Here is a 16,236-nt window from a genome sequence, read left to right as displayed (position 1 = left end):
TAGGATTAAGTATAAAAAATATGAAACATAAGGGAATGATATATCAAAAACACATAAGATTATTCACATATTTTATTATACAAACCTAAATATTAAAACATAATATTTAGGTACATTTATACCTTCGCCTTGGCAGAAAGCAATAATTCCAGCGTAATGTGTCAGCGATTATAAGATTGCGTGAACAGTACAGGGGTACTGTTCACCTATTTATAGGCACAGGGCGCAGCCTGTGTATAATTACATTTATGCCCTTTACAATCAACTACAATAATGACAGAATATCATGGGTCTTTAGGTCATTTCATCTTTAAGTCGGTTCACCCCTTCGTCTTGAGACATGTCACTGTGCCGAAGCTTTATAGGTGATAGCTTCGTCACTGCTTTTGAGAGGATCTGCCGAAGGTGTTTCTTTCTTTAGAATCTTCGGCTACGAAGCATACCCCCAACAGACACATTAGGTCAATGCCCTTACCTCGGTAACATGCGGGTAACTGTAAAATCCGCACGTAACGGGTTTGGCGCGCCAAGTGCATTTAATGCTAGGGATACGCTACCCGTCACCAGCGCGGGCAAGTATGCATCCCATCCGCACTTAATACTGGCGGGACCTATGTCAAAGGCTTTCGTCAGGCATCGTTCGGGTGCGTTTGGCCATGCATCGGCACCATACCTCTGCCTGGACAAGAGGCAGGCCCGGAAATAAGCAATGACATGGCACTCCTAGGCCTTCTCTGATCGTGGGCTCAGACCTCTCCCGATGGGGTCCAGGCGCTGGACGCACTTGTCCGTATACGTGGCGACATCGGACCTCACCTGGCATGAGGTTTGGATGGTATTTTCTAGCCTCGAAGCCACTCCGAAGGCTCGGTGCTGAAGCCAGAGAGTGTCTTCTTCTCCGGGGCTTTGTGCTCCCTTCGGACTCCTTTCTCCATGGATCTGATGGGTCCACAAAGAGGTCCGGGTTCTATTTGCAGGATCCGTGATCTATAGCTGAAGTTATTGATTCCTCCCTTTATGGGGCTTAATGGAGATTGTGATCCAGCCCAGGAGACGGGTCTGGCTTGGCCACGACTCCATATGGTGGGCCTTAACCCCGTGTTGGGCTAGTTGCTCGTGAAATCCTCAATGGTGGCCACCAGGGTTTCACTTTGACATAGCAGGGGTGGGTATCCCATATTTAGGGTACCGACTATGGGCCTCAACCCCACGTTGGGCGAGTTGCCCGTGAAATCCTCAATGGTGGCCATCGGGATTTCACTTAAACATAGCAGGAGTGTGCACCTCATATTCAGAGTACCGACAAGCACTATTCAAATAGTTCAAATTTGAATCGATGTTTTGATGGGATCGGGAAAATGATATGGAACTACTTTCAGTGCAAGTTGACGACCATCAAGAATAGCCATTTCAAGTGGGTCCTTCACTCCCTCAACAAATAATTGAAAGTCTAGCATGGAACAAAGACGGTGTTTGGTTTCTATGGACTAATCTTTAGTCTCTTCATTTTATTATATTTTAGTCCATAAATTGTTAAATATGGAACGTATTTGTGAAGATACTAAAATAAAATAAAATATAGGGACTAAACATTAGTTCCTATAAACCAAATACTCTTTAGCACTGCATCTACATAAATATCCAGTCTATGCAAGCTATGATGCATGGATACACTAGGACACTAGGTTTGCAGCGTATCCAAGATACGTATTCGCTTTGACATATGCAAGTTCACAAGAGTATATATGCACTAAAACTTTAATCTACTTTGTCCTGTGATTAACAGCAACAATCATCCAATGACTAATCCCTTGTGCTGCCCCATTCTCGTATCTTCATGATACTGACCGAGTGACCGTTACGGCTTTTATAAATAGCCCCCCATCATCTCCACAGTTAAAAACGACGCCCTCCACGTATTTCACTTCCGCCCCCTCGTTCTTCCAGATTTGTTGAAACAGACCCTCCGCACCCCTTTCCCGTCAGGATTTTCTTCCCGCCACGATGGCCTCTTGTTCAGGAAAGAACCAAGAAGACACCGAAACCGAAGACTCGGCCCATTTGCTGCGCGAGCAGCAGGAGTCCAACGCCGCCGCCGCCGTCTCTGCAGAGCCGCCTTCCCTTGCTCCGCAGTCCGAGATCACTGAAGAAGAGGTCCATGGGCCACCGGAAGCCGGAGACCGGGACCCCTCCGCCGCCACAGCCGCGGCGGCCGAACGGAAGGGCGACGAGACCATGTCTCTTTTCCGACGGGGCTCCGAAGGTGGCAAGCCCCCTCTTCCTCCACGCCCTCCCTCCATCTCGAGAACCAGAGGTCCGAGCTCCGCAGGCGGCAAGCCCCCTCTTCCTCCACGCCCTCCCTCCGCCTCGAGAACCAGAGTTCCGAGCTCCTCGGGCGGCAAGCCCCCCAGCCCGCCCTCTCCGCCCCGCAGCATATTCCACGAGGTGTGGGGGAGCAGCATGGCGATGAGAGATGGTGACAGAGAGAGTCGCTTCGATTTGAAGGACGTGTTCGATGAACTGATGGTGGAGTGCCGGCGGAACGGGGAAACGGACCAGAAAGCCGAGGCTGAGGTAATATCAGCATCTAAGAGAGATTTTGAGTCTATATCAGGCTGAGGTAATACCGAGGGAACGGAATGCGCAGGTGTTATTTCCTAGATATTTTGACTACGTTCTTGAGCGATTCCTGTTTTCTTGTGATTTTGCATTTGGGAGATCGAATCCTGCCGTTCATGGGGATCTTGTGGGGAGGATTTTAGGATACTGGAGTCCGGGGCTAAGAAATTGTATGGCATCCTGGAGCAGGGGTGGAATCCTTAGGCAGACGTTGGGGCCAGTTTCTCTTTCTTTGTTGCTTAGAGTGGCAACGATCTTGCAGAGACTTTTTTAGGTGCATGTTCTTGCGCTGTTGTAATCGGTATTTCTGTTCAGTTTGTTGTCATGCTTTCATTTCACCGTCAAATATGTAAGGGCCCATCCCTATGTTTATTTGAGATAGCATAAACCAATGTAGTTTCTTTAGATCATAGGCTGAATACATGCATTGCTGGTTTTAGCCTTTGCCTGGCTGATTTCTGGACTAAAGCATAATCATATTTTGAGTAGCTGACAAGGCTCGATAAGTGCCAATTTTGTTATCACTGCTCCTTTATTTGAATATTTGATGTTAGTTTTGGAACAGGTGAAAGACAAGAAACCGCTCTGGAGAAAGGTACAATATGACCTGAATATTTCTTCATCTTTGGTTGTGATTGGTAACTGGTGTGAGCACTCTTGTGCCAATTTTTTGTGTTTCAGATGTTGGATCAGGATTGTTCAGTCTTTGTTCTATCCATGCTTATATGAAATATTGGGACGATAAAATATATTCTGGCAGGAGATCATGTTCAAAATGGGTGTAGCATAGAGATGAAAGCAATGGCAGATGTTTATAGTTTCTGTTCTGCCAAGATTATATGATTTTTTATTACTATTGTGATCAGAAATGGAATTTCAAGTGCAAAAAACAACATTTTTGTGATGTTTTTATAATTTTGAAAAGTGCGAAGTGTTATTGCTTACACTGATATTATTAACGGTCAGTATTTATGTCTTATTCTTCATTGTACCACAAATTGTCCTTGTTGCCGTGTTTCTAAGGAATTCTGAAGCCAAACATACAGGATTCTGATGTTGATGAATAGTCTAATAGCTGAAGTTAGTATATGATTAGTAAAAGAGGCAATTGTCAGATACATAAGATCTTGGATATTACTGTAGTAATATCTTTAAAAAGTTCCATTGCCTTCTCCATTGTTTCCTTCTGTGAACTGTTGGGTCTTGGCATTAATTATTTACTGTTGCTTCTAATCTAATCCTGCCAAAAAATGTGAAATTTTTAACCCATTTTATGTGAAATAGTTTTTTGACAGGATAGGAAACTCCAACCGAAATTACACGACACCTGATGTGAACTACCAGGTTTGACTCCATACATTATTTACATGCTTATTCTAATTGATAGTATTGGTTTGTGATGGGATGAGACCTTAATCGGCTTCGAGTTTATATTGAATTCAGGAAATGCAGTATATGTTCTTTCTTCATTCACGGAACAAACTAAAAGGGTAGACCCAATACCAAAGACTCCACATGAGTGGGGTCTGAGAAAGTGATAAACCGAGACTAGTCTTTTCCACCACTGCACCAGCCCTGCCTTCATTCACCTAACAAATCAATATCAGCAAAAACATTGCATTTATTAGTGGCTTAAGGTTTTCTTATAATGTGGAAACATGAAAACTTAACAAATTACAATCCCATTTTAGAACTGTTGCTTCCTGGTTCAGATCATTTTGTTTTGATTTTTTTTTTTTTTGCTCTTGTTTTTGTGCAGAAAGTTCACATAACCGAGCTCATTAGGCATTACGATCTCTTTGCAATGGTTGCTGTACAAGGAGTGGAATTGCATTTACATGCTCTGAACCTTTGTCGTGAATATTCTGAATTTAGGCCTGTGCATGGAGATGGAGAGTGTTTCTACAGGAGCTTCATATTTTCATACCTCGTAAATGTCCTCCCTTTTCCTTTGAATAATATTTATGTTTTGTGGTTAACACCCCAGTTTGCGCCACTCTAAAACAGGAGCAAGTTCTTGATAGGCAGGATACACATGAGGAGCACCGTCTTCTTGCTGCTGTTAAAGGAGTGGCTAGGCAACATGCACGCCTTGGGTGGGCGTGGGCCTCCGAATTTTCCAGGAGCCACAAAGTAAGCTCTCACCTCCACGTTTGCCATTTCTGAGATAAACATGTTTAATAGACCATTTCTTCAACCAACATCAAACTGCAAGCTGGATCTGGCATCTCACTTTACTTTTTTCCCTTCTGTCGTTTGCAGGATATGCACCATTGTTTCAATGTAGTGGAATAGGGGCATGCCATCACAATTTTACAACCTGTTCATGGGTTCAAATTTGAATTTATTGGAAATGTAACAATCTAATGCTAATAAATATACATGTTGACATAAGTTCATTTTTACAGAACAGCATCATGAGACATCGTTGTAGAGAGATAAAAGAGATCATGTTTCTTCCTTACACCAAGACAATGCACACCCATGCTGCTTTGTGTGGCCATCTGATCAAATACTAATCCTACATGCTTATTAAATATTTTCTTTCTCAACTACTATCTTATAGTTGTTTACTGGTAGAAGTGGCGCAGACAAATCTTACGTTGGTCATATCTTTTTGCACCTTGTTATAAACAGTCAGTACTGTGTAAAGCCTTATTGCAAGAAAATATCTGATTCGTTTAGGCATTTAAGAAGCTAATAAATAAAGTAATGAGATGGAAGACACAAAGACGAGGGAAGCATGTACCGACAATTAACAGGTTTATAACATGTTTCTTCCCAGCAATTCCATCAGAGCGTTGCAGCCACTGCATTTCACATAATGTATCGAACATGTGCCATTTTTCAGCTACCGCATGGAGAAACTTCTTGAGTTCTTCAGAGATAACAAGAGGATAGACGACAGTGAGTAGCCCTTCCTCCACTTGTAATCCTAATTTCTAGTTCATTGTTCAAACACATTTTGTTGGCCAGTTTTTACTTTCCTCAGATTGGTAGCAGCTATCTGGATATGCTCGCACAGGCAAGAGTTTGAACCACTTATACCTGAGCTCAGCCAAGGTTACACTCTCACCGAGGTAAGTAGCACCGCTAGTTTACCTTGGATTCTTGGATTACTTGGTTCTATCCTCGTATCTCTCTTTATTTAAAACAGTGGTGCTTTCGAGAAGTTATCCAGCGTAAGGTCTTTACAGATCATATTCAGATAACAGCACTAGTCAGGGCGCTTCGGGTGCCTCTGCGAGTGGAGTACCTCTTTCAAGTAGATGGTCAAGACCTCTATACTGGCGGCCAAGATTCCCAAGATGATATGCCAAGAAGCACGTGTTGGCCACGTCGTTATCACCAGGTACCCCCTGATCATGAAGTTCCCCGAGTGACCGTGCTGTACACGCAGGAGCACTACGACATCATATACCCATAGCATCCTGGTAGTCCTGTGACAATACAGAGAGCCCGGCCTCTAAGACTAGGAGTCCAAGTCAATACCAGATAAGTAGCTGCAGTGGTGAGACATCAAGTCAACAGACTGACCGGGTAGAGGGCGGAGGCGGGAGGTTAAGTTCGTCCCTGACCAGTGACCATGACTATGATGAACATGTGTTGAGAGAAGCTACGGGATTGAGAATTACGCATACACTGACGAGATAGATAGGCATATATTTGTGGATTCTTTATCCTGTTGGTACAAACTGCTGGTGCCAATAGGATTGTGGATGATCAGTAGTTGCTCCTCCCTTGTATCTGACAAGGCTGAAAACTTTGTTCTGTAGCTCAGTTTAGGTCTCGACTTGGTACATTTATTTTATTTTTTCTGTGAATTGTGATCACATTTCCTTAACTATGTTCCTGTGGTAACTTTTGTCTCATAATAATTTGGTGTGTGTAGACTAAGGTAGTGTTTAGTTCTAGAGTATGTTATGATAGAACTGTTCTATTCTAGTGTTGACACTGTTTTGTTTGATTCTAAGTGGAACAGAGGCACTCCAATTTATAGATATTGTATCTGGCGGCCGCTCGTGAGCGGCATGCTCGTCTTTTGTTCCATTCACGTACTCTTTGGATTCTTTATCTTTCTTGTGTAATTTTGTGTGTGTGTGTGTGTGATTACTGATTAGTTCTGTTCTGACGAGCTTGCGTTTGTTAGTTTTATTATTCACAGTCGCAATCAGTCCCTATGATGTCACAGGTGACAGCCTCAGCAGCCCATTTTGACTACTTGCGAGTGGTGCTGACTGCTGATGACGCCGGGTTACTTTCGGCAGCTCCTGTATTTCCTATCGTGGCCTTATCTTATATCACCAACCCCAGTTTATGTATTCTGTACACGAAAGCTGCCCCTACATCGGTTTTGTTCGGTGTAGTCGTTTTTCAAAAGTTCAAGCAAAATATTCGGAGGGTAAACAACACGATTTTGCCTTCTTTTTTTTTAATCAGTCCACTTTGGCATTCTTTCGACGTAGCCGGGTGGGTGATATGGAGGGCCACGACTTGTGATTTGTAAAATCGCTTCCTATATATATATTATTTATGTGGTTGGATCCCTGGACCTGTCGTTAAACAGTGAGAGCTCTACCCTCATTCATTTGTGTTATACACGAAAGATCGATATTTTAAATATATATACACTAATAATTTAAAAATAAAATATATATACCAATCATTTTAAAATAAAAATTATAATCGTGTCGGACCAAGTCAGCATTTCGGATCGAGAAGGCAAACAAAAAATGACATGAATCTTGAACTGGATCGGCACTACCCACTTTGAATCGTACTTACGACACTATTAAATGGGTCGTGTCTCAAGCCAGGTTAACAAGCACAGCCCATTTGATCATCTATAGTCTAGTACTCCCTCCCTCACCATCCATCTCACGAGTGTGGAAAAAAACAAGAGAAAATTTCATCTTGTCTCACCCCACATCTACATGTCGTCATCCGTCATCTCCACCTTTCTCCTTGCCACAAAGCCACCCTGTGTCTCTAGGGCAAAACTCTAGGTGCACCGCGAGGCACAGCCCGAATCCACATGATCAAACCCTAGGGGCATTCCACCCGTCATCTCCACCTTTCTCCTTGCCACAAAGCCACCTGTGTGTCTAGGGCAAAACTCTAGGTGCACCGCGAGGCGCAGCCGAATCCACATGATCAAAGCCTAGGGGCACGCCACCGCGCGTTAAAACCGTGTGAGACGCACCGCCGAATCCGCCATGCCAACAGGGATGACACCGCCGCTGCATTGGTTTGTCTCAATACATAGGCGCACCAACTGCAAGTCGATTGTCTCCCTTTGGCGCAATCCAAGAATCTATAAGTTTGAATCATGTTTATATAAATATCCCATTTAAGCAAGATCTACATATAGAAACCATAGCAATGTACAAACAATTAGCTATTGTTGGTATACTCTGGATTTGAACAAGGATTACACGCTCACAGCTTGCATTCATGCTCACATAGTAAGCAACCAAGCATAAGATTCACAGAGGCTTTACACACCACAAGCATAACAGACACGTAGATACAAATAAATAACCTTGTGAGACATCCAAGAAATAGATGACATCAAAACTCATACTATATATAGATGAAGATGTACATAAGGTCGATAGATACGGTGGCAGAAGACGACGCCGACGCACATGCGCCTTGTTCTGGGGTAACAAAATCGAGCCCCTCTGCACACAATTTAAGAGGAGCCCTCGACTCAAAATGTAACACAGGTGAAGGCACAAAAGAAAGTTCAAAAAGGAAAAGCAGGCAAGACTCTTCCTCTCCACACACCACCACTAAAAACTGATCAAATGACTCCTTCACTCTCCCCTCAGCACAAATTACTGGGACCAGCTGTACAACATGGGGTTAATTCTTACAGCGACCAAAATCTGGAGGCTCTCCCTGCGCCTTTTCGCCTTTCTCGGCCTTCAGGTTAACAAGCACATAGATTCTGGGGAACGAACCGGTACCACCCTCTTGCATATAGCTTCCCGCCAGAGACAAAACTTCTGCAGCAGCCTAAGTCTTCGGTGACCCGCATCATGCAAGTTAATAAATACAGATCGGGAGGACTTAACAAACAAAATCGAAATGGGAAGGGAGGGGCTAGAACTGAAAATAGGTCTGCAAAAAGTAATAACTTGGGCCTTTGTGGTTAGCGATGCAGCAAGCTGCAGTTCAGCTACTCAGTATCCTTGGTGGGACCTGAATTGTCAGCTCCATTGGAAGAAGTGTCACCGTTGGTCAAGACTGTCTGGATGTCATGGTGATTTTCTTCACCCGAAGAAGTCCGGGATCTCCCAGACCTGGCTCGGATGTTTGAACCCATGGGGAAAGGTTCCTGAGAAAGATCACGACAAAATGTCAAAATTGCAACCATATGCTTAAAAGCACTGCAGGCACAAAAATAGAGCAAGTTCTGAAATTATTAAGCAGACATTGGGACCATATAAGTATGGTACGATTGCAAACTATGTAGTATGTACCAAACTTGCTTTGAAAACAGCGAGATGAAAAAGGTAACCACAGATGTCACATTTTCTATAATTGTGGAGTCGTTACCAGTTAGGCAGTTAATGCAGCAAAAATGGCAGGTGGGCATTTAACTTCCACCTTTTTATTTGCACAAAACCTATGTTTTTAGCTGCCATCAGCCCATCAAGGATTTAAGGTGTATACGGATGACTTTGTACGATGGTATAGAGAAGACTTGTCACAACTCACAAGACAACAGTACATAATGTAACCGGAGAAAAAGACAGGAGGGAAAGTACCCAGGACAAAATACAAAATAAGCATACCTGATCTCCTGCATTAGGACCATCTGAGTGGAAAAGTATGGGGCGGCAGCGTTTGTCCTCATTCATCAAACTAGAGTTCTGGAAATGAGCAATCAGGGCTGTTTTCCCTTGGATTCTGGCATAAGCAAGTGATGCCACCTTCTCACTGTTAAACTTCTCCCACTTTTTACCATTAAAACTCTGAAAAACGATGAAAAAATAGCTCAGGATAGCACACATCCATGTTCCAGATGGATATTTTATCGAAGTACAAATTTGGCAAGCCATATAAGTTGATCAAAAGTCAAAATAGCCATAACTGCACGATACAGTAGCACTTATTTAATTGAATAATTCTCACCTGATAAAACGGAATGATATGCTGAGGATTGGTCATGTTGATGAAAGCATAGCCGACATTACATTTATTCTGAAAAGGAGATTGATCTCATTTAGTAACATGAGCAGACAAGTAGTCTCAACTAATACAAGGTTATGAGTTAAATTCAATCTACCTTAAAATCAATTGGCAAGTAAATAAAATCATAAGTGCCCTTATGACTTTCATCAATAGCAGCCAAGAGCATCTTGGAGGTATACCTGAAACCCAAAAGAGCCAACCAGAACAAAAGAAATTTTATTGAGACAGAACATAAATGTAGCATAAAACTGAGTGATCTCAAAACATACTTATTTGGGATATTCTTTATCATCAGTGTAGTTCGTGAGTCTTCCCCCCGCATTATGCGGTCAACATCAAGCTCATACTGCCGCTTATTATCAGACTGGTTAACACCTGAATCATTTCTCCGGCTTCTCATCCGCTCACCAGGTGAATCAAATGAAGGAAGGGGGACCATAGGATTCCTTCCATGGAACATAGGACCTCTCTGTTGAGATGGTGCGCTGATCTGAGCTGAAGACACAGTTGGATCCATGCGACTCCCACCAGTGTGAGAAAATATGCTATTTAGCTCCAGACCATGAAGCTGAGGGCTACCAGGAAATCCCATGCTCCCAACACTGCCAGGATGAAAACTTGATGCTTCTGTCAAGTCCCCTGCATAGCCATGCCGCCTGTCCCAAAGTGACGGATTGATTGCTGGCGCAGAGCCCACATGATGATGATGCATTGGAAGAACATTCTCAATCATGTGTGATGGTGCTCTTGGAACTCCATGCATTTGTGCTGGGGGGCGAGACGGTACATTATTTACAAATGATCCGGGATTTTGCCACAGCACAGGAGAATTGGGATGACCGTGGAAGTTATTTGAATTATTCCACATTAACTGGTGACCACAGTTATGACCGCTTCCACTTCTTGAAAATCCCATGGCTGCAAAAATTGGTACACATGCAGTCATGCAGGGATCAATTAAATAACATGCATTAATTGATCAACTTTTCACAGTTTAGCTTTCACAATCCTGATAAACCTAACAGCTTTATTACAAAGCACATGCTTAAAGAATGGAAATGGGAGAGAATAGGGTCAAACATAAAAATGGAGACTAGGATGTCAAAATTTACAAACTTGCCTCCTTCACCGGCACGATCAAATGAGTGCCCATTGAGATTGCCAGAACCCACTTTATGAAGATGTCTGCTGTCAACTGCTTCAGCTGTTCTTGAGTTCTTATTGACACCAACAGGTGTGATGGTGTTCAGATTGTAAGGGGTGCCATTATTTGCTCCATTGTGAACATCAGGAAGAGAATGGGGATGAATAGCACCCAAGCCTTGAAAACCATAATTCACATGCCCATTCATCCGACTAAGAGAGTGGCTGAGCTCACCAAGGGGAGCCTGGTTACTATGAGTTGCAGCAGAAGCAATTCCAATGGGAGAGGACAGGCTCTGTGGTAGGGTAGATGATAGACCCAGAAATGAAGCCTCTCTGAACGGGCTCATTGATGTGAGAAGTCCAGAATGCAAACCATGCATACTCCCATTTTCACGTCCACAAGATGTCATTGCTGCTATATTAGATGAACCTTGAAGAATAATCCTCCACGTCAGGAAATGCATCCATAGACATGAGTACATGACATACAATAAAGATGAAAAAAATAAACATCATACCCAATGAAGGCAATGAAGGGCTATTTGTGCTTGGACTGCCCAGTTTGCATACACCAAATTCTTCCTGCCCCAACTCCTTGGACATGTGCTGTGTTGAACTGTTATAAAACAACATTAAAATCAATGTTAGATCAGTGATTAAAACCAATGTTTTCAAAATTTTGTAGAATGGAGTTTAGAATGCTGCGTCAATTAATTAGTCTTTCTGGATAAACTTAATAACTAACATACAAGTATCTATCAACACACCTAAATGTATACAAAGAATTAGGACTACAATATAAAAGAATAAACAAAAATGTGTTTTGTTTAGGACATGAGATCCCACACACAGAACTAAACAAACAAATATTAAGTAACTATCTATGCATGACAAAATAAAAATAGCGCAATGTTTACAGCTCCAGGAAGAGATTTTCCGCTTGAGAAAAGAAAACAAAAAACCCAGGCACATAACTAATGTGCATCCTATCCACAGGTACCATCATATAGAATAAGTGATGCTACTATATACCAGTGATGCCTATGCAAGAATCGTTCAGCTTGCCAAAAATGACCTAAGGTTCACTAAAGCTGTGATCAAATGATCAACAGTTAAATACGGAGTGAACAAAAGTAATAAAGAAAGTATTGCTGATGAAATATGAGAATGAACAGCAATATTCGCATTTCAAAGACATACCGTCTAGCACCACTCAGACGGCCAGTCTCCAGTTTTATTTTCTTGCCAGCAAGATCACTCCTGTTTAAAGCACGAGCTGCACCTTCGGCTGCTCTGACATCATAAAATTCTATAATTTTGTGATGGCCCTTTTGCGGTGCATCGCGAATCTGCAATTAATTTAAGACATTATAGTTCTAGTTAGAATGTAGTTGGTAGTAAATGTAAGAGCATAGATACCTCTTTTATGTCACCATATTCGCTAAATATCTGATGGATATCATTGTTTGTTATAGAGGGGTCAACATTAAATACAACAAGCATCCCCTGGTTAATATCCTTCTCCGAAGGATTGTCCTAAGGGAGAAAAAGGTAACAATTAGCACAAGCACTACAAGACTAAAAACTGTAAACTACATAAATAATGGCATCCTTGGGCAAAATATGTCTACAAATCAAGCCAGTAAGACATAGAGTTGTGAATACCTTCGGAATGGAGTAATGTATGTCAAGTTTTCTACGTCTGAGTGGCTTGTTTTGAAGTGCCCTCATGGCATTCCATGCTGATCTTATGTCATAGTAAGATATCATCACAAAACCACGATGTTTGCAGGCAGTGTAAAGGTTGCTGATTTCTCCATAATTCTGTGGGTAAAGAGTAAATTATTTTCAGAAACAAATGTTCTGTACAAGAACAATAGGTTTGAGCGGAATGGAAAGACGGAACATACTTCAAATAGGAGTTTTAATTCAGAATCCTCAACGCTGCTATTAATGTTTCGGACAAAAAGAGTTCTTGAAGGGTGTTCCCCATATGGATGTTCACCATTCATTGTGCCATTTAGCAACCCAAGACCATCATTAGCTCCATTAAGTTCTGTATTTTTTTTATTTTCATCGGTTTCCAGTTCCATCCCGCCTCCAGTGTAGAATATATCATCATCGACATCATCACCCATGTTAGCATGGGCTGTGTACCCAACATCAAGAACATCTGATAGTAGGTCATCATCATCAGGAAGTATGTTTCCTATTATTTGCGCCTCGATTTCCTCTGTTAACTCAAAGGGCTCATCATCTACATGAGTTAGATCAACCTTTTGAACTGGCTGGCGTAGACGCACATCCATGGATCTCAGTCCCACTACATATTTAAGCATAGAACTGGTTAGGAAGCAATAAATAGGAACAATATATTGCTTATTACAACAGCAATGATTTAAGTGTCTGACTGCCCATTGCACAAGATGTGACTGAAAATAGAAGGATAATGATACCAAACTAAAGTGAAAGGATTCTTAGGCCAAAGAAAAATAAAGCAGGTAAGATTCCTTAAAAAAAGATGCAAAAATGGTAAAGAAAAGATGTTAAGTCTTTTTATTTGTTCTTCCCTTTCATACTCACTGATATCCTTTGTTGTACTTTTTATTCCCTTCTGTTGATTTCAAGGTGCACCCATACACAATACTTGCTATGGAATATGTGATACAGTTCAATGCATTTTCTATGATGAAGAGAATGGTTCTCATGGTTCAGGCTCACTACAGTATAATCAGTTGCTCTAATTAAGTTGATGAAAGTGCCAGAGTAAGATGTCTCACATTTTCTGTCAAAAATTTCTGATAGGGAGCTTGAGAAAAGCCCATTCTCGTTGTAGGCCTCATTTGGACTAGTCCTCCTTCCATCGGGAAATAAAGATGGATCAGATTGGAGGTTAGGGTCTTGATCAGCTCTCCACAGAGATGGTGGTAGGTTAACATGTCTCTCTTGACCAAAAGTCTTGTGCTCAAGGCTAAATGCAGTCTTCTGGTCTCTCAGCTTGTATGGTTGTGGTTCTACCCGACCCACAGTTTTTGTCCCAATGGGTTGGGGCTTTTCAATTGGAGAAGATGCAACTGACTTGCTTCCTGACAACAATAAAAACATCTTGCTTTGATAAGACATCTTGATAACGAACAACAAAATGCATGAGCCATTGTGATAACAAAGAGAGAGTATGACACGAGCGCCAAATAAATAAAAAGTAATAATAAGGTATCAACTAGCACAACCAATTTCTTATCAAAGGATAACCTGGACATCAAATATGTCAAAAATCCTTTACAAAACAATGGCTTGACCTAAATACAGAAACAGCAAATGGAAAGTGCAACAAATCATGTCCATCAGGACAACACCAAAAACAAAACCTATTATTCCCGTAAAGTTAGGGTAAGCTAAAATCATATTCATCACATGCAAACAAATTATTTATGCTATTTAGTCATGCATAAAATGTTGTGACTGTTAATGCACAAAATGCCCCCCACATCAACGCGTGAATTTTTGCAGCGACAGGGCATCCTTTGCATGGAAATGAGCACAAAGCTAAGGGATATTAAATCAAATTCAGTACTCACCAATGTGATGCAGCGACTCCTGCTTCCAAAATCCGACCTGCCTCTGCAAAGACAGATTAAAAAAATCAGTACATACCATAGTCAAGACTCAAGAAAGATGATCAAATAACAAAATGATAGGTATCAAACATGAACTAAGACAATAAAGGCATCACTGGTCTTAGCATAAGCTAACAAAAACAGAAAAACCAATAAATGGGGCAACAATTCTGCAACTGCAGATTATTACCTCTGTGGGAAGGCGAAACTGCTCCTCAGAGAAGGAGGACGCAGCCACGGTTGGATTGCTGAACTGGGAGAGGTGGCGCCTCGGATCCATGACTTGAGATGGCATCCTGCAGGCGTCCAGAGCATATAACGTGTTAGGCACAAACCTTGACAACAACACCGTGCCTAAATTGCTTGGGATCAAGCCAAAACTGATAAAATTTGCGGAAAAGATGAAGTGTAGATGGGGGTAAACATGGTGAATCAGAGCAATTTTACGCGCAGAAATCTGTGAATCTATGGCAACCGAGCCAACGGGCAGCAGAGGGGAAAAAAGGGGGATTTGTGAGCTTCCAAAGTCAATACTTCTGAACCAGAACCAGTAGATTTGACAAATCAGAGTGCGAATCCCACAAACTTGCGAGAGAAATGTTTAATTTCCCCAATAAAACAGCGCATAAGATGTGGAATTTAATGCGCCTCGGGCTCTACGAGCTCCAAACAAGCAAGTCCCTTGTGATGAAAGGAACCACCAAAACAAAACGAGGAATTCCGCGGAGCACAGCCCAAATCAATTGTCAGCCCCCGAATTCAAGCTCAGATCACACACAGCAAGCAAGGGAAACAGAACAAGTAAGGATACAAGGGGAGCTTCCAACAAATTCCGAAAACTGAAACATCCCCAAGAGAAAGCATCCATGTATACAACGGGAAGCGAGTGGAGGCTCACCAGATCGGCGACTGCTGCCACCTACTACTCCTCAGAGCGAAGAAATGGTGCCGAATTCCCAGTCAGCGGCAGCAGGCGGAAGAGATGGCCCCATGCCACGCAACCGGGAGCCTCTCCGAGCTCGAGCACGGGTGGATCACGCGGCCTGGCGGTCGGCACGGGACCCCAATGCGACGCCGGGCGGCAAAGGGGAGGGAGGGGGAGCGAAGGAGAAAGCTACGGACACCTACCTAACCCTAGAGCGACGCGACACCAGCGACGACGGCGTTGAGCACCCGGCCGCTTGCCCCCATTCCGGCGCCGGACCCCTTCCCCCCTGCTCCGCCCCCGTGTGGTGTGCCCGCCGGATTTCTTCGCCGGAAGCTCGCTGGCTCCGGCGAGGGGTACCGGCGAGGAGGAGGTGGTGGGTGGTGAGGCGAAGCGGAGACGCCGCGGGCCTCTCAGGGACAGACGGGGGGGAACAGCACAGCAGCAACTACCTACCCAAACGCGGGCCGCGAGACAGGGGGTGCACGCCCTTTATACGGTACCCCGCGGTGACGCCCGGTGACCGCAACCGCGGAGCACGGCACCGCGGCGCGCGCGGCGGCCCTGGGACGCGCCCTACCACCTGAGACTGACCAGCTGTGGCCCACGTCTACGCTGGCTGACCTGTCAGTGAAAAGAGACGGGCGTGGGGCCATGAGCGCAGTGGGGTCGAGGGGAGAGAGCGGTGCGTTGGTGGGAGGTGGGTTTAAATTTGGGTGGTGGGGA

General features: G+C 43.3%; 2 protein-coding genes across 9 annotated transcripts; one reads left to right on the top strand and one right to left on the bottom strand.

Annotated features, from left to right (window-relative positions):
- The first annotated feature begins 1,994 nt into the window (after positions 1-1,994).
- Positions 1,995-6,463, top strand: LOC103627205 (uncharacterized). 7 transcript variants are annotated; one of them, XM_008647503.3, is made up of 9 exons: positions 1,995-2,574; positions 3,185-3,214; positions 3,904-3,963; positions 4,379-4,549; positions 4,627-4,752; positions 5,305-5,381; positions 5,471-5,526; positions 5,596-5,699; positions 5,817-6,463. In XM_008647503.3, exons 1-9 carry the CDS (start codon positions 2,005-2,007, stop codon positions 5,829-5,831), a joined length of 1,209 nt encoding a protein of 402 aa, XP_008645725.1. In that variant the 5' UTR covers positions 1,995-2,004; the 3' UTR covers positions 5,832-6,463. The 7 variants fall into 7 exon arrangements, 2 of the variants coding, with proteins under 2 accessions (XP_008645725.1, XP_008645724.1); XM_008647502.3 differs by having other exon boundaries at positions 5,777-6,463; XR_002262423.2 differs by having other exon boundaries at positions 2,013-3,963; positions 4,379-4,752; positions 4,882-5,381.
- Positions 6,464-8,157: 1,694 nt separating this feature from the next.
- On the bottom strand, positions 8,158-15,974 carry LOC100193681 (Protein MEI2-like 1). Of its 2 annotated transcripts, none has more exons than XM_008682961.4 (15): positions 15,714-15,974; positions 14,776-14,881; positions 14,547-14,589; positions 13,749-14,054; positions 12,879-13,291; positions 12,634-12,792; positions 12,388-12,504; positions 12,169-12,317; positions 11,487-11,584; positions 10,943-11,398; positions 10,092-10,740; positions 9,917-10,001; positions 9,763-9,831; positions 9,423-9,602; positions 8,158-8,962 (listed from the first exon to the last, which is right to left on the bottom strand). In XM_008682961.4, the coding sequence occupies exons 2-15, from the start codon at positions 14,878-14,880 to the stop codon at positions 8,804-8,806; spliced, it is 2,988 nt and encodes a 995-aa protein (XP_008681183.1). In that variant the 5' UTR covers position 14,881; positions 15,714-15,974; the 3' UTR covers positions 8,158-8,803. The 2 variants fall into 2 exon arrangements, with proteins under 2 accessions (XP_008681183.1, NP_001345788.1); NM_001358859.1 differs by having other exon boundaries at positions 8,182-8,962; positions 15,484-15,950.
- Positions 15,975-16,236: the final 262 nt, after the last annotated feature.

This window comes from Zea mays, chromosome 5 (genome assembly GCF_902167145.1).
Source record: "Zea mays cultivar B73 chromosome 5, Zm-B73-REFERENCE-NAM-5.0, whole genome shotgun sequence".
Lineage (NCBI taxonomy): Eukaryota > Viridiplantae > Streptophyta > Magnoliopsida > Poales > Poaceae > Zea > Zea mays.
Note: the sequence above shows the minus strand (reverse complement) of the source record. Positions and strands in the feature narration are given on the sequence as shown.

What these genes read in the sequence shown, in the direction of transcription:
- LOC100193681 (XM_008682961.4), bottom strand. Translation starts at nt 14,880, where the DNA reads ATGCCATCTCAAGTCATGGATCCGAGGCGCCACCTCTCCCAGTTCAGC. An exon ending in TACATTACTCCATTCCGAAG is followed by an intron (nt 12,505 to 12,633) that starts GTATTCACAACT and finishes TTTCTCCCTTAG; the next exon opens with GACAATCCTTCGGAGAAGGA. An exon ending in TGATCGTGCCGGTGAAGGAG is followed by an intron (nt 10,741 to 10,942) that starts GCAAGTTTGTAA and finishes CAATTTTTGCAG; the next exon opens with CCATGGGATTTTCAAGAAGT.
- LOC103627205 (XM_008647502.3), top strand. Translation starts at nt 2,005, where the DNA reads ATGGCCTCTTGTTCAGGAAAGAACCAAGAAGACACCGAAACCGAAGAC. An exon ending in AGAAACCGCTCTGGAGAAAG is followed by an intron (nt 3,215 to 3,903) that starts GTACAATATGAC and finishes TATGTGAAATAG; the next exon opens with TTTTTTGACAGGATAGGAAA. An exon ending in AATTTTCCAGGAGCCACAAA is followed by an intron (nt 4,753 to 5,304) that starts GTAAGCTCTCAC and finishes TGATTCGTTTAG; the next exon opens with GCATTTAAGAAGCTAATAAA.